Here is a 21,955-nt window from a genome sequence, read left to right on the forward strand (position 1 = left end):
AGTTTCCAAATGTATAAAATGTCTAAAAAGAATTTACACACACACATTCTTCGTAAAACTACAATCATTCTCTGCCTGGTAAACATAGGTATAACCACATTATTCAAGACACACAGATACAGAATGCCTTTAAGGCAGGGGTCTTCAACAGGGGGTCTGGGACCCCTAGGGGGTCCTCAGAGCTACTACAGGGGGTCCGCCAAATTTTTGTGTGATATGATTTATTTGTTTTACCTTAACCACTTGAACCCTAGCATCCCTTTTCTGAGGAGAACTTTAGCCAAAAAAAAACAGCAGATCTACAACCTCACAACGTGAGCTTGTAGATCTGCTGTTTTTGGCAAAGAGGTATAGGTGTAGAGGGAAAAAAAGAGCAGACCAAGTAAAAAAAAAAAGTTTAATCTGAAACACAATTTTATACAATATAGTGGGGGTCCCTGCTTCATCTCTCTCTCAGCTAGGGGGTCCTTGGCCTGAAAACGTTGAAGACCCCTGCTTTAAGGGAAGTGGACAAACTCCTGTATACAGTCAGTGACATAACAAGCCTTGACCAGTGTATGTAAAATATAGCCTACAATATGTACACTGTAAAAGCCTGAGCACGTAGAGATTGACCCAAAAGGGTCCGTTTTTACCATCTCTGAGTTGAACTAACACCCAGGAATTTGCAGTGTAGTGTTTGTGTATTTATTCTATAGTTTGAAAACTCACCTAGATGTTAATATGTTTGTTGTGGTTAAAAGTAGCTTAGTGATGATGGTCCATCATATACGTATTGCCAACAATATCATATTATTTGGTGTTTCACCACAATAATGAACCAGACCCGCACCATTAAGGACTATAGCATTGATACTATATGCTCTCGCTTTTTTTGAAAGGTGCTGTAAGTGATATACAGTATATCTTTTTCCCCCCTTCTTTTTTTGGGGGTTAAAGATGCAGTGCCATGATTTCTTTTCCGCCTAAAAAATGATGATCAGGTATTATGATTATACTAGGAGAAATAATTTTCCCCAAAAAGTGTACAGAAATGGCTAAAATTACGTCAGGTCACCCACCAGGTCATTATGTATGCGTGGTTGTCAGGTGGGTGGTATTCTATCTGAGTTAGCCACACCCCACAATGTTAAGTGAGTTGTGGTAGGCCGTCCCCTGTTATTGTGATGTCATCAAAACAGGGTATTTCCAATGGGCATTTTGACTCAGAGGCTTTCAGCTTTCAGGAAGAAACCAAAAGTACACAGGGAAGGCAAATTTGCACATTATAACAACACCTGGAGGTCTATTAGAGTAATGTTAACTGTCACGTGAAAACCAGAAAAGGCTCAAAACTATGGCACTGCATCTTTAAAATAAATGTTAAATAGCTCTATATACCTCTAGTAATCATTGCTATACAGTGTTTGTTCAGTAAAAGGAGTCTCCCCGTCTCTCCGAAAATAAATGTTCATGTCGGACTCGGGATACCAATTTAATCCAATCAGGAGAGAGAACTCATACAGGAACTATTGATTTTTTTCAAACGTTTTCGACAAATATGGATCTACAAGCTCACAGCATTGCGATGCGAAGCGACGCATTGTGATCTTGTAGGTCGGCTATTTTTGAAATGCCAAAGTATAAAAATAGTGGTTAATAATAAACCAGCCTCAGATTGTGTTGAACAGGCCTGACACGATGTAGGCTGAGGCGTCTCCATCTATGAGGCCTGTTCCATTACTGTGAATGAACCAGCAGGGAACATTTACTCCATTCTTCACATCCCGGTGGAAGTCCCTCTCATAGTGTCTGTTGGATATAGGAAGGACAGAGAAACATGAAGAGTGTGTGTTATTTCTACTGCGCTTTTAGTTAATCATGATGACCAGTGGCGTGCCCAGACATTTTGAGGGGCAGGTGCTCAAGTAAATTATACTTTTTTTTGTTTACTTGGTCTGGTCTTTTTTCCCTCTTCACCTATACCTCTTTGCCAAAAATAGCCGATCTACAAGCCCATTTTGGCTAAAGTTCTCCTCAGAAAAGGGATGCTAGGTTTCGAGTGGTTATGGTAAAAAGAAAAATCATATCACATAAAGATTTGGCGGACCCCCTGTTGTAACTCTGAGGACCCCCTAGGGGTCCCGGACCCCCTGTTGAAGACCCCTGCTGTAAACTGAAAAAAAAACAAAACTTTTTTTTGTCTTTTTTTCAAAAGGGCACTTCTGGTCAAGAGGGCACGTCCCTGATGATGACGTGTCTACATCAGCGTTTCTCAAACATCAACAGGCTTTGACTGGGGCCAGTTCTGAATTGAAGCCCGTAAGTGCCCTTTTTAATTTAGATCATGATTCACATGTTTTAACTGTGGGTAGGACATTTCACATGTTGCTGGCATATCAGTAGAACAAAATGTAATCCCTTGTTAGAGCCAAATCTGGGTTGAACCTGATTTGTGGAGCTCCCTCTGGTGTTGTGATTGTGGATGTCATTGACATTTTTGAAGTAGTTTGACAGGTACATGGGTGTGTGTACATCTGTTCATGTGTACCTGGTCACATTGAGCTGCTGTCCCTTCACATACATGGTGGCATCAGGTTTCTCAGGGACCTCTCCTGGACGCAGGTCTCCCACCTCAAACTCAACCCCATGGTAAAACTGACCTGGACGGAAAAAAAAGACCCATTATATTCTTATACTGTACCAGTGAGACCTGGTAGTGGTGGGAAAAAGTACTCAAATGTTTTACTTAAGTAAAAGTATCAATACTGCAATATAGAAATACTCTGTTACAAGTAAAAGTCCAGAATTCAAAATTTACTTGAGTAAAAGTACAAAAGTATTGGCATCAAAATATACTTTCATACATATCATATGTATGAAATGTATTAAAATCTTTTGAAAATAGCAGATCTACAAGCGCGCAACGCGCGGCGCCTTGTGAGCTTGTAGATCGGCTATTTTCCAAATAGCCAAAGTTTAAATAGGGCTGAAGTGGTAAATGTATGTTTTGTAATAATTAAAATCTACAAAGTTATTATTCTGCCTTGTAATAATACTTTAAAAATCAATTCTTCATACCAAATTCATACCACAAAAATACAACAGATTATGCAAATGATTAGCATGCGGGACATAAATGATCCACTTCCTGGCCTGTTTATAAATAGCCTACTCCTGCCCCCTGGTGTTGAGAGTTGTACCTAGCAGGCCGTGAACGTCCTGGGACAGGAGGTGAGCGTCCAGGGTGTAGAACCCCAGGTAGTCCTGTCTGTAACGGAGCTTCTTCCACACCCTGGTGTGCAGGACAACCTTAAACTTGACCGAGTCCTTCAGAGTCACTGTCAGAGCGCAGTGCTTGGTCAGATTTAGGTTCATGCTGGATCACAGAGAGAAGAGGGTGTGTGTGAATGTAATGCACCATCTGGGAAGTTCATTCAGCAAAATGCTCAAAAGAATTACGAGTTCGCTAGAAACTATATTCACACGGAAATTCTACCTTTCATAAATCTTATCAGTGAGAGCTGCATTTATCTATTTATTTACATAGCACGGCTCTGAGTGCCACGATTTTGTAGATCTGCTATGTTTTCATGATCATGAAAATTAAAATGTGTGCAAATCTTAGAAAATATATATTTTTAAAGCGAACATTTTTAACTCAAATCTTTGCTTCTGGGGATTCTACAAATGTCTTCTTTTTTATTTTCTTCAAAATTTTTATCCCATGATTTTGTAACCCTTTTTTCACCCGGTGTCAATTTTCTAAGTTATCCTGAACGCTACACTCCCCCCACCAGCCAAGGGAGCCCAGGGCCGAGCTCATGCCTCCTTCAATGCATGAGAGCCAACTGACCTTCTGGTCACCTGACAGGGGGGAGTTTCCCCGGTAGGACATGTAGCGTGTGGAAGGAACACGTTATTACAACCAGTTCCCTTCCCCTCCATCATGGGGGAGGCGATATAGCGACCAGGATTACTACATGTTTTTGTGAGGGTATTAACTACCCTGAGAGACATGGGGAGAACATGCAAACTCCACACAGAGTAGGCCCTTTGGCCAACCCCACCTAGGGTATGGGCGCTCGCGCTGATGACACGGAGGAGAAGACACGCCCCCAGAGCCCACAGCGTCCCCGGCGGGAATCAAACCCAGGACCTTCTAGCTGTGAGGCGACAGTACAAATGTCTTCTAAACAGTTTTTTTTAAAGTTTTTTTTTCATGTCAAGGGCCCCCAAAATGATATGTATTTGGCAGCGGACCAAATGTTCGCTTTCAAAAAAATATATATATATTCAAAGATCACTATCATTTCTAGATAATGAAAAATCAGTGTTTTACTTGGGTCCGTGCAGGGCAGCTGTATCAGACCAGAGCAACGTGACACGTTGGCCATCTTGTGACACAGAGATGTCTTCAGTGGTCACCTCCAGTCTCACCCCCAGGGTCCGGTGAACGATGCCGAAACGCCCAAAGTAGGTGTTGGTTTTACCATCGGGGGCAACTTTCTTCTTGCCAATAATTTCGCCATTGACCCAAAAACCTGTGCAAACAATGTAAGGCTTGAGATCTTAGGCTAACAAATGATGAGAAATTGAGAGAAGACATTTTTCACGACAAAAATGTAAACGTAAATGTTTTTGTGACCTCTAAAATCACAAAAAACTACTGACTAAGCAATCGTAAAATGTATGGTGTGGCATGTTTGCCATTCGTTTTGCCATCAAATGAAGCTCCTACTTAACTCTATCATTAACATTCATTTCGACCGTTTCAACATTGATACATTGTGAGCTTGTAGATCTGCTATTTCAGCCAAAATAATGTTTGCCTATTCTGACGAAAATAATGTTGGGCAGGGCTCCAGCCTCACCTGAGGTTGAGTCTCTGACCAGGTTGAAGACGGTCCCCGGTGTGTGGTTGATGTCAAAGCACAGGGCGTCTTCCTGCTCTGGAAGCTCTATCATGAAGTGTGGATCTCCATCCACTGAGCAGGTATTATCAACATCAGAATAAAGTCATGAAAAATCAACTAGACTATATTGAAATACAATCTTGATCTAGAACTACATTCAGAAACTGTGAAGAATGTACATTGTGTCAAGATTTAGAAACTATTTCTAGTTTAAATGTGCAACACTCATCTAGGACAACCTAGCCACAGTGTGAAAAGATTAAAGACACCCTTGTTGAGTGGTGCCAACCACTCCTATATCTGACTTTGTCCGTGTGTCCGTATGTATGTATGTCTGTCCAATAAACAAACATTGATGACAACATCAATACCAATACAGGGCTCATCAAAGGCACCACTCTCTTCACACAGGGTGTGATTTTTATCAGCTGATACCGACAATAAGTCACTCTGACCTACTTACTTCAAATAATATCACAGTAAAAAAATAAATGGAAATCTTAGTCATTTAGCATACTGTATGGTTGGCTAAACAGCTTGAAGACATTGTTATACAGTAGTAATATGGGATAAGAGAATAAATGGTAATACCTCATAATACTGGTATGACTTTGGAGAACATGGGTACAATCCTCTACATGTGCAGATAAACCAATGTGTGTGTGTGTGTGTGTGTGTGTGTGTGTGTGTGTGTGTGTGTGTGTGTGTGTGTGTGTGTGTGTGTGTGTATATATATATGGATATATATGCATTATGTATTTGAAGATTCTTCCTTCATTCATATGAGATATTATGCATATTTAATTAGGGATTTTAAGGACATTGTGTGATGCAAAAATGTATATTTAATAACAGCTTACCAGATTGACTAGCAGCACTGGAATGGGGGCTCTGAAGACGTTTATGGGAGGTGTGACTACTGAAGGTCCTTGGGGAGCCTGCCACTGAAAGGATAAAAACAATGATCTTTTCTTAAAACATCTTGAGCAAACATTATGAGTACATTATCCAGTAGGATAGAACTGTTGACACTCACGTACCCTTCCTCTGTGCTTTCTGTCGTTGGTCTGTCAAACAGTGAAAGCAGGGAAAACCATTAAACAAAATAAGAGAGAATGATTGCCACAAATCAGTAAAACAGACGGTAACATACTCTAAACCCTCTCCTCTACCTCAGTGTTGATTTCGTCGACTAATACTATGACAAAAAATGTTGGTCGACTACCTTTTTTCACTGACTAAAACAAAATAAAAACAAAATAAAAACTAGGCTATGATGACTGAAACTAAGACTAAATATATTGACAATTTCGTCAACAAATAAAAACTAGACTAAAATTTTAGTGAGGGACTAGTGGAGAAGAGATCCAGTAGAACTAAGACAAGTATGTTTGGTTGCGCTCAGGTGTTGCGCTCTGAACATAGCAGATCTACAAGCTTGTAGATCGTCTATTTTCAGCATGCAACCAAGTGTAAAATCAGCCATTACGACGCCATCAAGGCACCGCCAATATACATTTTAGTCGACTAAATCAACTGTAGATTTAGTCGACTATAATCTTATGATATTTAGTCGACTAAAACTAGACTAACAGTAAAACATTTCATATGACTAAAATATGACTAAAACTAAATGGAATTTTATTCATAAAGGCTATGACTAAAACAAAATAAAAATTTGCTGTCAAAATCAACACTGCTCTACCTTCAGTCAGTTTCTCAGCGATGAGGGGACCGCTGGGGCCGTCCTCGCGGTCCGGCTTGGTGACCACCAGGGAGGTCAGAGGGGTGACAAAACCGTATTTCAGGGACATGTCCAGAGCCTTGGCCGTGGCGTTGCTTTTCTCCGGTTCAGTGCCAATCTCACTGAGAAAGTAAACAGAAAATTATACATTGATTAAGCCATAGTGTGACAAGTTGACAATTTGCCCAGGGTTACAGTTTAGGCCAGTGGTTTTCAACCTTTTTCGCGTCAAGGACCCCCAAATCGACACACATTAGCCCACGGACCCCTATTTGAAAAGATATGCCAGGAACTCAACCATTTTAATCCCTTGGGGGTACCAATCTACACAGTAGTATCATCATCAGTGTTCATTTAACTCTGAGAGTGTACAAATGGAACCAAATGGACCCGTTAGGGTCCATTTGGTTCCATTTGTACACTCTCAGAGTTACAGACATATAAGGGTCAATTTGGTTCCTAATTATTAATTTGGCTGGGGACCCCCTGGAAACCCCTCAAGGACCACTGATGGTCCCCGGACCACTGGTTGAAAACCAGTGGTTTAGGCAATTGGCACTGGGTGAAAGCAATGGGTTACAAAAAAGCGTGGTATAAAAAATGTATTCCCTAAAATAAAAAAAAAGGATTAACTATTTATTGCAATGACATTGCATTCAGTTTGGCGCTGTGACTCTGCTCCTGTGAAACTACAGATTGTTTGCGCAAGTATGACACATAATCTGAGATCACTCTAACCCCCTGAAGCAGAGCATAAGATAAGATGCATGAACATAACACTGAACACCTTCAAGGGCATTAGTTGAGATAACACACAGATATAACATCCTACAATCCACAGACAGAAACATACATTTAACTCTTAGATGGCCCAAGAGAGGAGGCTGGCCAGGTGGAGGGAGTTGTCATCCCTGACAGACTGCAGAACAGCGTTCCATTAATACCTTCTAAACCAGTAGTTCTCAAACTTTTTCGTGCCAAGGAGCCCCAAAATGATATGTATCTGGCCGCGGACACCCCCCCCCCCCCCCTCCCATCTTAACTCATTCACTGCCAGAACTTTTTTTTTTTGCGTTTGCCCACTGCCAGAGATTTTTCATTGAAAAAAAAAAAGTACTCAGGAGCCGAGATACAGAAGTTTTAAGTTTTAAGTTAACAAGGAAGTGGATGGGAGTCTAGATCTTCGAAAAATCATATCTCCTTGGTCTTTGGGTCAAATTTGGAAAAAAATAAAAAGAAATTGAAAAAAACATTTTTTACGTTTTTTACGTCAGTGGCAGTATTGGTTAATTACGTCAATTACGTCAGTGGCAGTGGATGAGTTAAAATGTCACAATTATTCAAGATTTAAAAAAAATAAATAGCAGATGTACTGTACAAGCTCTCAGTGTGGCACAAAGCTTGTATATCTGCTATTTTTGAGAACCACTGTTGTAAACCACTTCTAAATCCTAAGAGTTTTCTGAAAAACTTATGTTGCTATATATATACATAGCTAAAATCTAAAATGATACAGATGCTTTTCTGGTTTTAATGGGTTAAAAAGTAAATGCTAGTTAAGTAGACAAGATCTAACTCACATCGGAAAATGTATCACAAATCCAAAAAAAGAATCATAAAACTGTCTCTCAAATTTTACTCAAATGCCTCTTATTTATTAATATATTCACTTCCTTTCTGTGTCCATTTATCTCCTCAAACCCGTGCCTGCTGTGCTCTCCATGTTATTATTGACCCCATCTGTTTTCTAGGTAACGTCCAATAGTCCCGGCACTTTGAATTTCAACGTTAGGCATTATCCAGAATAATGCTTCCTGCTTCCTTCTCTTAGCCTCTGGCTGTGTTCGTAGACCATCTTCAAACAACTCTGCAGCGAGTGCTGGCTTCAAATGTAGACAGTGGTGGAAAAAGTACTCAAATGTTTTACTTAAGTAAATGTATCAATGCTGCAATGTAGAAATACATTCAAAATGTACTTGAGTAAAAGTATGAAAGTATTTGCATGAAAATATACTTAAAGGACTCATTATTCAAAATGTCCCATTTTAAGTTTTCAATTGTATACAAATCTTTTGAAAATAGCAGATCTACAAGCTCACAATGCGTCGCATTGCGACGCATTGTGAACTTGTAGATCGGCTATTTTCAAATGGCAGATATAGTGGTTACTGTATGTTTTGTAATAATAATCAGAATAAAGTAGCTAAACGTAAAGTAACTATTGACTTAAGTTTTCAAATAATTGTGGTGGAGTAAAAGCACACATTTTTGCCTCTAAGATGTAATGTAGTGGAGTAGAAGTAAAAGTATTGGAAATTGGAAATACTTGAGTAAAGTACAAATACCTCAAAATTGTACTTGAGTACATCTACTTAGTTACTTTCCACCACTGTTAGACACACAGAATAGCATGCTACAGGAAACTTTAGATGCATTGCTGTACAGTTTATGGCAGTGTTGATTTTGACAGCACATTTTTTGGTTCAGTTTTAGTCATAGTCTTTTGAATAAAATTCAATTTAGTTTTAGTCATATTTTAGTAATCTGAAATGTTTTATTCTAGTTTTAGTCGACTAAATATCATGAGATTATAGTCAACTAAATTTACAGTTGATTTAGTCGACTAAAATGTATTTTGGTGGTGCCTTGATGGCGTCGTAATGGCTGATTTTACATTTTTTTACAGTATGCTGAAAATAGCCGATCTACAAGCTCACAACGTGTCGCAACCAAACATAAAATGACTTGTCTTTTTGTTCTACTGGATCTCTTCTCCACTCGTCCCTCCCTAACATTTTCACTATATTTAGTCAGTTAAAAAAGGTAGTTGACCAACATTTTTTCGTCATAGTTTTAGTCGAGGACGATTCACATACATGCCGAATTTAACCACCTGGCTGGCGTCCCTATCTTGGGCATGTCATCATAGCGCGCAAATGTTATTTACAGAAAGTTTCCAAAATAGCTAAAACGTGAAAATATATCCATGTCAACAATGAGGTAAATAACAATGAAGTAGAGTGAAAACTCCCCTCCGCCATTTCCTGTCTTGTTTCCTTAAGTGATTCTATTAGGCTTTGAGGGCAAGATTTCTTCCCAAAACTGCCATTTCATTTGAATGCCAAAAATCAATAATATTTGTCTTCAGGAGGAAGTTCAAACAGACCTCTGCTCCAGTAGCTGTTGGATGGTGATGTAGGCCCACATGCGTTCTGTGAAGTCCTCAAAGATGTACTCCTTCTCTGGGTAGACGACGTTCCAATCTACAGCGGTGGCCTGGCCCTCTACCTGGAAGTCGTCCTGAGACTGGAGAAAGAGAAAGCAGCTTTTTAACACTAATACCAAGACCATTGTTTCACGTATGGTCTAATGGGTGTCATCATGGGTGAGCGATACTTTTTCAGCTTAACTCTTTGACTACCAGAAATAAAACATAATTTGCCACGCCGCTGCCAGCGATTTTCAAGTGTTTTCACTAACTTTAAAATCGCTTTAAAAGACGTATCTGAGTCTCGTAGACTCGGGGGGGGGGGGGGGGGGGAGGGGCTAGCCACCGCGGTCATCCGTTCCATAGTTGTGGGCAGTTGAATGTAGGTTGTTTTCGCCAAAAAGCAACACAAACAGAGGAAAAGTCATTCTCCCAAATCGAATAACAAGAGAACGGGCAGTTTTTTTTGTGATCACGTGACCCGCTGCTTCTCTCCTTCACAGGGAGCCAAACGTTGACCCATTGGGGAGCGAACAGCGCCATCTAGTGGAAAACCACTGAAAACACAAAATCTTGTCATTCTCGTCATTGGCCGTGTGGGCCATAGCAAAATCTGACGAGAAATCTCGTCATTGGCAGTCAAAGAGTTGAGTAAGACACTCCTCCTCTGTCTCACCCCCTTGGCAAACACTTCCACCATGAAGTTATCCATGTCATTGTCACTCAGTCGTCCAGCCACCACGATCTCTGAGCCGTTGAACAGCTGAGTGAAGTGGCTGTTGGTCAGCGAATCCACGGTGTTGTCAGGGTAACGCAGGTCCACCTCTAAGAGTAGAGTACTGGCCACCTCCTCATAGAAACCCTGGAACACAACACACACAGAAAACCAGAACGATAATGTCATTGTACACCGACATGCAAAATGTCAATCAAGTCCATAAGCAACAGCTGTTTTTTGTTTAGTTTTTTCCCCTTGTGGGGTGTCATCAGACTAACCTGAGCTGCCGACTCATTGCTCAATACAATAAACAGTCTGACAGCTGCAAACGCGCAAACTTGGGAACTTTATCTACACCCGCAGATTCCTCGTGTCCTGCCGGGCCTCACCCCACAACTAGGGCATTCACGAATAGCGATTTTTAGCATTCGACTTATTTGACCTATAAGTATGCGAATATACGATTAATCGATTTGATTATTAAAATGTAAAAAAAATTGGCCAATGGCCATTGACGACTCGACTCAAGAAATGCGAGTCGACGTCAGGCTCCTCGCCCGACGCGTCGACTTTTAGGTGACGGCCCTACTCACATACAGTATGAAATGATTTGACAACAATCAACCATGAATGGATTAGGAAAACTACCAACACCAGAGCTCACAGCTGCATGTCTGCTGTAGAAAAGCCACTGAAAAAAAAATCGAATCTCTTTTTCTTTTTCTTTTTTTTTTCTAATAATCGACTTTGATGTACAGTGGTCGAATAGTGGTTTGATAGTCGAATATTTGAATATTGAATTACTCTTTTACTGCTCTACCCACAACTGACAGGCAGAGATCTGCACTTAGAGGAGCACCTTTTTATACTTTGTAAGGGCAGACACATAACTAACTGCATGACCACTCTGCTTGCTATTAAATTACCATATTAACCCCATGGAGTCCCCATTTTGAGCATGTCGTTATAGATACATACACGTCATGCACCAGTGTTGCACAGAGAAAATAGCAGATCTACAAGGTCACAATGCGATCACAGCGCGTTCCGATGCGCTGTGAGCTTGTAGATCAATTTTGATGTCATGATGTAATTTCGTGTCAGGCATAAATGGTTAAAGGGATAGTTCACCCCAAAAACATTTTTTTTTTCTATCGATTAGTCACCCCATGGACATTCATGGACATTCTTTTGTTTTTGTCGCATTCCTAATCCAATATCTTGATGACCAGCGGACCGGTAGGCGGCGGTTCCGGTAGGAGACACAAGGGACACACTTTGTGTCTTTTTCCGGAACGGATGCCGGTCATCAAATTATTGGCTTAGGAATGAGACAAAAACAAAAAAAAGTCATTTTGAGGGTGAACTATCAAAATTGAGGAATGGGTCTCATTAACGCCACCTGGAGTTGGATGCTTGCGTCCGAGGCCTCGTAGATTCTGCGGGCCAGTCCCTTGTTTTGTTTGGCCATCACGTCCAGAAAGGAGTAATCCACGTTGTCTCCAAAGCCCAGACAGAAGAGAGACATTTTCCCGTCAACAGCACCACGCACATTTTCCTGGATCTTTGGGAGGCGGGACTCTCCTGCATGTATATGTGCACACATACAATAAAAAGGTATTAGACCAGGGGTCTTCAACGTTTTCAGGCCAAGGACCCCCTAGCTGAGAGAGAGATGAAGCAGGGACCCCTACTCTATATTGTATAAAATTGTGTTTCAGATTAACCTTTTTTTTTAACTTAGTCTGCTCTTTTTTCCCTCTACACCTATAGCCTCTTTGCCAAAAATAGCAGATCTACAAGCTCTCAACGCCTAGCGCTGCGAGGCATTGAGAGCTTGTAGATCTGCTATTTTCGGCTAATGTTCCCCCTCAGAAAGGGAATTCTAGGGTTCAAGTGGTTAATGTAAAAAAACGAAATCCTATCACACAAAGATTTTTTGGCGGACCCCCTAGAGTAGCTCTGAGGACCCCCTAGGTGTCCCGGACCCCCTGTTGAAGACCCCAATTAGACAATGCAAGGAAATGGAAGTATATTTGCATAGCACAATTTATACACAAAAGGCAATTCAAAGTGCTTTACATGAGGCATAAAATGGCACTTGAAGACAAATTCAGAATACAAAGAATAAAATAGAAATGGTTAATCCATTTTAGATTTCTTTGGCTTTTCAAAAATAGCAGATCTACAATCTCATAGCGTGGCACCGAGTGCAGCGCTATGAGCTTGTAGATCTGCCTTTTTGTTTGTAATCGTGATTTTTTTTGCAAATCTTTGAATATATATATTTTTACAGCGAACATTTGTAACTCAAGTCTTTGCTTCTGGGGATTCTACAAATGTCTTCTAAATCCTAACAGTTTTCTGAAAAACTATTGTTTCTATATCAGTGGTGCTCAAACCTTTTCATTTCAAGGACCCCCAAAATCAAATGTATTTGGCCGCCGACCCCCATCTCAAAATATTTTGTAATAGGGACCCCCCAGAAGCAAAGATTGGAGTAAAAAATGTTGCCTTTAAAAAATAATATAAATATTCAAATATTTGCACAAACGTTCGAGAATTTGGAATAGCCAAAGTATAAAAAACATGGATAAAGTGACGCTTTCCCGGCTTGAATGGGTTAAGTTTGCTCACCGTCAGAAATCATAATAAATGTGAACTTGTCAGCGAGTATTGTTTGTATTGCGTAAGAGCATCATCCTTCTGCTCAACCATCGACATGTGGGACTCACTGTGATGTCATTGTTGGTTTCCTGTTTACAGAACTCTTATGTTCCCAGAACATCTTTATTTAGTGTCCCAGACCCACAGACCCACTCTGAACACAGAAACACATTTATTTAGTGTCCCAGACCCACAGACCCACTCTGAACACAGAAACAAGTCCCCAGGACTTTTTCATGTTATCCTTTTAGCTCTAATGGTGTCTGACTGTACCTCGTGCTGTTGTTTACATTTCTGTCTGATAAAAGTATTCAATCAATCAAAAAACATATGCGTGTCCCAAGACGATCCATTCCCTGAATTCATTGTGAAAATGTGTGCAAATCTTTGCCTCTGGGGGTCCCTGGATCAAAATGTTTTGAGATGGGGGTAGGCGCATATACATTTGGGGGGGTCGTTGACACGGAAAGGTTTGAGAACCACTGACATAGAAACATAAGTTTTTCAGAATACTGTTAGGATTTAGAAGATATTTTTAGATGTCGGGTTAATGGGTTAAATAAAAGGCTGTTTTATGGCAGAATGTGCCATAATGACTAAAAGCTGCCTCAACTGCTTTTGTTTTTTTGTGAATTTATAGAAGGATTACAATAATTGCCCAACTTACCCTTTTTTTTGCAGCCAAGGTGAACTGGCTTGTTTGATCTTGTAGTTGACATGTCAAGTATTGCTCAAATCCACCAGTTTGAAACTAAGATATGCAGAGTTCCCATTTTTGTCCTAAATAATTATCATTATGAGCCATTGCATATTTAATGAGGTCACAGATAGTAGCCCTGGATCTGATTTTGATTGATTCTTTTTACACCAAAATGAACACTAGGGGTTCAAAATTGGACCATAGCAAGTGGACTATACAAGAGAGTTGAGCTCACCGCTATTGGGTAATCCATCAGTCAGTAAAATGATCATGTCCGCACTCCTCTCTGGAAGCTTCTGGTCTTGTCTGTCCTTCACCAGCATTTTTACAGCAGTCAACACTGCATCGTTGATATCGGTCCCTGGAAGGTAATTGTAGATTTGATCTTAGTCATGTTATCAGTCAAGTTACACGAGGGGGAGACTTGTACAGTATATATAAGTACAAGTACAATATGGTAGGCATTTACAAAATAGGGAACGAGACTTTGCCCCCGTGGAGTTTAAGTATCTCGGGATAAGCTTGAGAATCAGAGCAGCAGGAGCGGTATTGCACAAAGCTCTCGATATATACCGAGCAATCTTCTTTCCTACTCTCACCTATGGTCATGAAGTGTGGGTCATGACCGAAAGAATAAGATCGCAGATACAAGCGGACAATTTTCTCAGACGGGTGACCGGCCTCTCCCTTAGAGATAGGTCACTTAGATCAGTGGTTCTCAAACTTTTTCAGGTCAAGTACCCCTAAATTAATGTGTATTTGGCCACGGACCCCCATCTGAAAAGATTTTGTACCAAGGACCCCCATCCAAGATTAAAGTTAAAAATGTCAAAAATATTCAAACATTTTCAAAGAATGTCAAGATTTTTTTGAAAATAGCTGATGGATGTAGGGCCCTGGTGGTCCCCGGACCCCACTTTGAGAACCCCTGCATTAGACCACGGACCACCATAACTCTCAGAGTTACAGCAACATTTGGTTCCTAACTATCCAGCATTTATCTGGGTACCCCCTGGAACCCGCTCAAGGACCCCTGGGGGTCCCCGGACCCCACTTTGAGAACCATGGACTTAGATGATGATGATGATGATACTGGTCACTGTCAATCCCTACTGTTGTCTCGGGGAGCATGTAGACCACTCTACTCCACTAGTCCCTCACTAACATTTTAGTGTAGTTTTTATTTGTTGACAAAATTGTCAATATATTTAGTTTTAGTCATCATAGCTTAGTTTTTATTTGATTAAATCACAATCAACTGACCTCTCAACAAGAAAAGAGAGCCATTAGACATACAAATAGGGCTGTTTCTCACCTCCTTTAGCCTTTATTTTCTTGGCATACGTCAGGGCTTTGGCCACGTTTCGCTTGGTGGCCTGGGTCAGAGACTCCTTCCAGGTCAGGACGCTGTCGTCGAATTGAACGAGACCCAAGTGGTCGTCCTCGTGGAGGTCTTTGAGGATGGCGACCATGGCGTCCTGGGTCTGCAAACAGTTTACAACGGTTAGAGGACACACTGTCCATATATGTTAGTTCGTTTTTTTGTTAGTTAGTTTATTTCGGTCATGATTTTTTTTACTATGACGAAGCTTCAAATATCATTTCAGAACAGACGAAACAAAAAGAATAATTTTGGTTTACATTAGTTTTTCAGACGTGAACAATTTGTATATGCCTTTTTACTAATTATATTTAACAATATCTTCTATCACTAGCAACATTTATACCATCACTATTTATCTATCACCATCAATAATTATCATGAATATTTTTATTAATTTATTTTATTTTATCTTTCTATTTATTTTTATCTTCCAATTGTTGGAAATTGTATTTATTATTTGTATAAATAATATATATCTCAATAACACACTTTCTACATATATGAAGTGATTGCTTCATACATACAGTATAATAAATGCATTCAATATGGACCAAGGTGATTCTCTGAGTCAAACACGGATGGACGAATGTCCATGAATTTGAACTTGCCTGTTTCATTTTTGTTCCAGACATAGACCCACTCCTGTCAATCACAAACACCACATTCTTTGGAACTCGGGGTAAGTCAGGAGGAGCAAAGAAGTGGACGAAGTATCCATTCACAATCTGAACGGGAAAAGAAAAGATCAACATAAAAAGCATTAGTTAATCCATTAAGACGACCCAGATCTGTTAAGGAACGCATCTGTGTCATTTTAAGATTTATTTGGCTATTCAAAAAAATAGCAGATCTACAAGCTCATACCGCGGCACCTAGTGCCGTGCTATGAGCTTACAGTAGATCTGCATTTTTTTTTTTTTATCTTGTGAAAATCTTTGAATATATATATTTTTTAAATGAACATTTGCTTTAACATTTGTAACTCACATCTTTGCTTCTGGGGGTCCCTGGAACAAAACATTTTGAGATGGGGTCCACGGCCAAATACTGTACATATCTAAAAAAGTTTTCTAGATCAGTGGCTCTCAAACTTTTTCATGTCAAGGACCCCCAAAATTACATGTATTTGGCCACGGACCCCCATCTCAAAATATGTTGTTCCAGGGACCCTGATGGCCGACTGACCTGAACGTGTCCAAGGCTCGTGGCCCGTTTCACGTCGTACTTGATGATGAAATCTCCATCGATCAGAGTTCCATCACAGCCTGGACACTTCCTCTGCTGCTCCAGTGTCGGTGAGAAGGAGATGTGTGCCTGAAAATAATTAAATGCAATCAATCTGTGATTTGTAAGACATGGATATGCACACACATTCTTATATGCAGCAGCCAAAATGATGGTAAAAATACAGTAGAAAAAAACAGACCACTGAGGGGTGACCTTATAATACAGAATATGACCTTACTATACCTTTGTATCTGAGACAGTTTTCTCCACTGCAGGAAGAAGCTCGTTGGATAAGAAGGTTCCATAGGCATCAACATATGCAATACCCTGAGGCTCATAGATATTTGCCACAACCTGCAAACACGCATGCACGCGCACACGCGCACACACACACACACACACACACACACACACACACACACACACACACACACACACACACACACACACACACACACACACACACACACACACACACACTGGAGTTACTGGGGCAGATGATCTGTAATATGAGGGATACATACAATTTCCTATTCACGTTCACACAAATCCTTTACAATGCAGCTTCAACACTTGAAAATCCTCAGTGTTATTTGAGTGTAAAAACTGACCCTCTTCTTCAGAGTTAATTTAACACCGAAGGTTTTGCTTTGTGGGTTCTCTTGTAGGTGAGGAGGGGTAAAGAATGTTGAACCTTGTTGTTATGGAAATAATATATATATCCAGTCGAGGTGAAGCTGATAAGAAACATGTTTATTTGTCCTTTGTTCCTCTCTTTTCTCAGTGTCTTTATACCTCTCTCCCAAGGCAGGCCGATGGCACAACCGCAAGGACTGAAATAAAGGCTTGAAGGTGAAGTACATTTTTGTGAAACTATATTTAGGACAGGGGTGATGCAACTTTGATGATGGAGAGGGCCACTATATTTCCACACTCACTCCAGAGGGATTGCATATAGTGTTGGGCAGACACCTCTTATCTCCGTATTTTAACTTTTTTCTTAAATTAATGTCGTACTTCACCATTCTTTCTGTCACACAAAAGTAGCAAAAATAGCAGATCTACAAGCTCAAAACGCGTCACACTGCGACACGCTTTGAGCTTGTAGATCAGATTTTTGCTATTTTTGAATTGGAATCCTGATTTTTTATTTTTGAATTGGAATCCTGAAAAGTAACATTTTCATTTCATTTCAAATGCATTTACCTATATACTTATGTTAACTTTATGAGCTTAAATACAAATACATTGGACATAAAAAAGACTATAAAAATGTTAGACTAGTCATTGAGCCAGTAATATAGACTGAAGTAATTAAAGCGGGTCATGTTTGCATGTTTGGAATTGTAAACAGCTGAAATCAATAATATAATATCAGTAATCCGATATTAAGCTGCGGGCCGCATTAAATGAAGGTGGGGGCCGCATGTGGCCCCCCAGTTGCCCATGTATGATTTAGGAGGACAATGGGAGGCAAGTGCAGTATAATAAGAGTGATATAGGAGCAATTTGAAGAGAAACATGCTTGTTTTTTGATGCGGTCGGACTCGACAAATAATCATATTTCTTTATCAGCTTCACCTCGACTGGATATATATTATTTCCATAACAGACCTGAAGCTTGTGGACCAGCTGTTTGGGTGTGACCCGGATCAGAATCTCATACTGGCCCAGTTTCCTCTGAAGAAGCTCCTCGTAAATGAGAGTAAAAGTCACTCCATTATTGGCAGCGATGTTTACGGACACAGAAAACTTCTCCATTTTTCTTCCGGAGGCTCTGGAACAGAAAGATGACATGGGGACATTCTTTAATGTAATATAGTATGACGTTCATGCCATCACTGCGTGTCTTGGGTTTGTCTTTTCAGTCAGACTTACTCAGTGGTGTAAAGTACATTTACTCAAGTACTGTACTTAAGTACAATTTTGAGCTATTTTTACTTTACTGGAGTATTTTCAATTTTCAGTACTTTTACTTCTACTCCACTACATCTCAGAGGCAAATATTGTACTTTTACTCCACTACAATTATTTAAAAACTTTAGTTACTAGTTACTTTGTAGATTTTGATTATTAAAAAATATATATATAGCCGATCTACAATCGGCTATTTTCAAAAGATATTTTATACATTTGTAAACTTGAAACGGGACATTCTGCATAATGAGTACTTTCTACTTTACGTACCTTAAGTACATTTTCATACACTATTGTACTTTTACTAAATTATTTTTTATTCAGGACTTTTACTTGTAACAGAGTATTTCTACATTGCAGTATTGACGCTTTTACTTAAAGAAAAAAATACTTTCTCCACCAGAGCAATTTCATCTTTTCAGTCAGACTTACTTGACCAGTCCAGCAGTCTGTCCTGATGAGACAGCTTTGTCATACTGCTTCTTGGCTTTCTCCTTCTCCTTAACCTCTCCAACATACACCTGACCATCGATCTCCCTGAGGAAGCAATAAGTGAACAATAAAATTAGCACAAATGGAGAGAGACACAAGATGATGTACAGTAGTTCTCTCAAAACATATTATTTCCTTTCAACTGACTGACATGCTGAAGTTGGTGATGAAGGCGGTCTTGGGTAGCTCCACCTCGTAGAAGATCTCCTGTGAGGAGTTGGCCTTGTTCAGAGCAGTGGAGGTCATGACGGTGTGAGCGAAACGAGACGCTACGGTACAGTCCACTGTAACACTGTCCACCTCCACCTGGGGGGGGGGGGGGGGGGGGAGAGAGAGAGAGAGAGAGAGAGAGAGAGAGAGAGAGAGAGAGAGAGAGAGAGAGAGAGAGAGAGAGAGAGAGAGAGAGAGAGAGAGAGAGAGAGAGAGAGAGAGAGAGAGAGAGAGAGAGAGAGAGAGAGAGAGAGAGATTTGATCTTTTGATACATTTGTGAAGCTCTCCAGGGCAGTGGTTCTCAAACTTGTTCATGTCAAGGACCCCGAAATTATATGTATTTGGCCGTGGACCCCCATCTCAGAAATATTGTTCCAGGGATAGAAGATTTATGTTTAAAAATTCAAAATTATTCTAAAATTTCCAAACTGCTAAGATTTTTCAAATAATTTCAAAAATAGCCAAAGTATAAAATATAGTTAAAGGTTGAAATGATTGTGACGCTATATTGACTAATTTTGCTGGGGGCCCCCTTGTTACATCATCAAGGACCCCTGGGGGTCCCCGGACCCCACATTGAGAACCAATGCTCCAGGGTGTACAATAAACATTTTCATTAATAATTATTGTTTGCCTACCTTTGCATGGTTAATACTCCTTTTCTGTGAAATTAATAGACAGCACATGCACACGTATTAATGAGTAAATACATATATAAGAGATTCAGATATCAGCAACACAATATGATGTGATTTATTAAATGTTTTGTGTCGTACCTTTATTGACCTGGCACCTACAAACCCTTTTGTTTCCTGGAACACAACGGACAGAGTGCACCAGGTTATTATATAAACAGAATGCCAGATTCTTGCCAGTTGTTGCCATGGCTGAATGCTTTGAAAATGCACTTCATGAAAGGTCTGTTTTCAACCAGTTATTTTATTTAGTCCACTGCGTCCTCTACAGATCTGGTCAATATAAATTACCATTGACCATATTTGTAGAGAGCGCAGTGCGGAGTAAATAAAAAAAATCTGTCTAGCGGACTTTTTTTCTTTCTGCCCAGAAAGTGTATTCTACAGAGAAGGTGGGGTGCTGAGACGTTTCCCACCCTGGAGAATAGACTTTCAACAACACAAAAATGCCTTTGTTTCGGTGAGTGGCAAAATAGTTTTGTTTATTTTTACTAAAGACGGAGACCTCGCACGGCAGTGGAATTTTCGGTCTATGAGCAGAGCAGCGTGCCTGGCAGAGCGTTAGAGAGAACTCACTATAACACTCTGGACCATGGGGTTACAATGTATCCAGACTGTATGCAGTGGTGTAAGTAACTAAGTACATGTACTCAAGTACTGTACTTAAGTACAACTTTGTGGTATTTTTACTTTACTGGAGTATTTCCAATTTTCAGTACTTTTACTTTTACTCCACTGCATCTCAGAGGCAAATATTGTACTTTTACTCCACTACAATTATTTGAAAACTTTAGTTACTTTGCAATTATCAATTATTACATTATAAAACATACATCTTTAGCCCTATTTTATACCTAGGCTATTTGAAAATAGCCGATCTACAAGCTCACAACGCGTCGCATCGCGACGCGTTGTGAGCTTGTAGATCTGCTATTTTCAAACATTTTAGTACTTTTACTTTTGGTACATTTTGATACCAATACTTTTGTACTTTTATTCAAGTAAATTTTGAATTCCGGACATTTACTTGTAACGGAGTACTTCTACATTGCAGTATCGATACTTTTACTTAAGTAAAACATTTGAGTACTTTTTCCACCACAGACTGTATGTAGTATGTTACCTTACCTGTGTTAGCGGATCATCATCACTGCGGGAGATGACCAAAGCTCCGTGGGCTGGGCTGTGATGAAAGCACATACATCCCCATAGCAGCAGCAGAACGCTCCACACCTCACACATGGCTGATAGCTGTGTCTCGGCTTGTGGAAAAGTGGGAGAATTCGAGGCATGCAGGACTAAACTTGTTGTTTACTCTGTCTCTGCCCACGTTCTTTCCTCCACAGGGAGGAGGAGGAGGGAGGGAGGGAGGGTTGTTGTCATCATATCTGGTAAGTGGGCGTGCGGTAAGTGGATGTGAACCGTCCCGGTCCGTGCAGTGCATTGTGTAGTAGACCAGTGGTTCTCAACCTGTGGGTCGGGACACCCACATGATTTTGTGCTGGTCTCCTCCAGATGACAGTGAACTGACAATTTAAGGACTTTTAAGACCTTTTTAGTACCTCAAAAATGTTTTTTTTAAATAAAAACTGGTCTAACATTGGCCAAAGTCAAATATCCGACAGAGGCAAACATTTTGAATATAGCCGATCTACAAGCTCACAACGCCGGCAAAGGGAGGAGTTGTGAGCTTATTGATCTATTTTCTATTTTCACAATATCTGGACCCGGGTCAAACAAAATTGATCAAACCCACATTCCAAGTGCTCGTCAGGGTGGGGGGTCCCCAGTTGAAACATGATTCTTTTGGGGAGTCTGAATAGGTTGAGAACCAGTGGTGTAGTCGACAGTAGGCTAAATCAAATTGTGTAATAAATAATTAATAATTTATGAATTACATTCACAATTCATGTGTATCAGTATCACAAAAACGAGAAGGTCTATATAGGCTGATGGCTAACCTTATATACTTTTTCAGATCCCTTTATGATTACATAATCAAACAAACGTGTATGTTAATCAAACAATCAAACAAACAAATGTATGTCAGTCTACCCAAAAGTCCCTCAAATTAATTTACACCTTCATAGAGAAATG

The 21,955-nt window shown here is 40.1% G+C and overlaps 1 protein-coding gene across 2 annotated transcripts; it reads right to left on the minus strand.

The window, feature by feature from the left end:
• Nucleotides 1-810: 810 nt before the first annotated feature.
• Nucleotides 811-21,127, minus strand: LOC311048149 (inter-alpha-trypsin inhibitor heavy chain H3-like). Of its 2 annotated transcripts, XR_014601067.1 has the most exons (23): nucleotides 20,987-21,127; nucleotides 19,940-19,975; nucleotides 19,802-19,825; nucleotides 19,104-19,258; nucleotides 18,893-18,997; nucleotides 18,158-18,320; nucleotides 16,787-16,897; nucleotides 16,502-16,630; nucleotides 15,925-16,041; nucleotides 15,248-15,416; nucleotides 14,168-14,293; nucleotides 11,968-12,149; nucleotides 10,524-10,709; nucleotides 9,806-9,945; nucleotides 6,601-6,761; nucleotides 5,936-5,962; nucleotides 5,756-5,839; nucleotides 4,854-4,967; nucleotides 4,322-4,523; nucleotides 3,183-3,358; nucleotides 2,531-2,642; nucleotides 1,336-1,791; nucleotides 811-917 (listed from the first exon to the last, which is right to left on the minus strand). XR_014601067.1 is itself a non-coding variant. In XM_084061218.1 (22 exons), the coding sequence occupies exons 1-22, from the start codon at nucleotides 21,098-21,100 to the stop codon at nucleotides 1,653-1,655; spliced, it is 2,772 nt and encodes a 923-aa protein (XP_083917344.1). In that variant the 5' UTR covers nucleotides 21,101-21,127; the 3' UTR covers nucleotides 950-1,652. The 2 variants fall into 2 exon arrangements, 1 of the variants encoding a protein (XP_083917344.1); XM_084061218.1 differs by lacking the exon at nucleotides 811-917 and having other exon boundaries at nucleotides 950-1,791.
• Between the last annotated feature and the right edge of the window lie 828 nt (nucleotides 21,128-21,955).

The sequence above is a fragment of the Gymnoscopelus microlampas genome (genome assembly GCF_963454915.1).
Source record: "Gymnoscopelus microlampas genome assembly, chromosome: 7".
Taxonomy (NCBI): domain Eukaryota; kingdom Metazoa; phylum Chordata; class Actinopteri; order Myctophiformes; family Myctophidae; genus Gymnoscopelus; species Gymnoscopelus microlampas.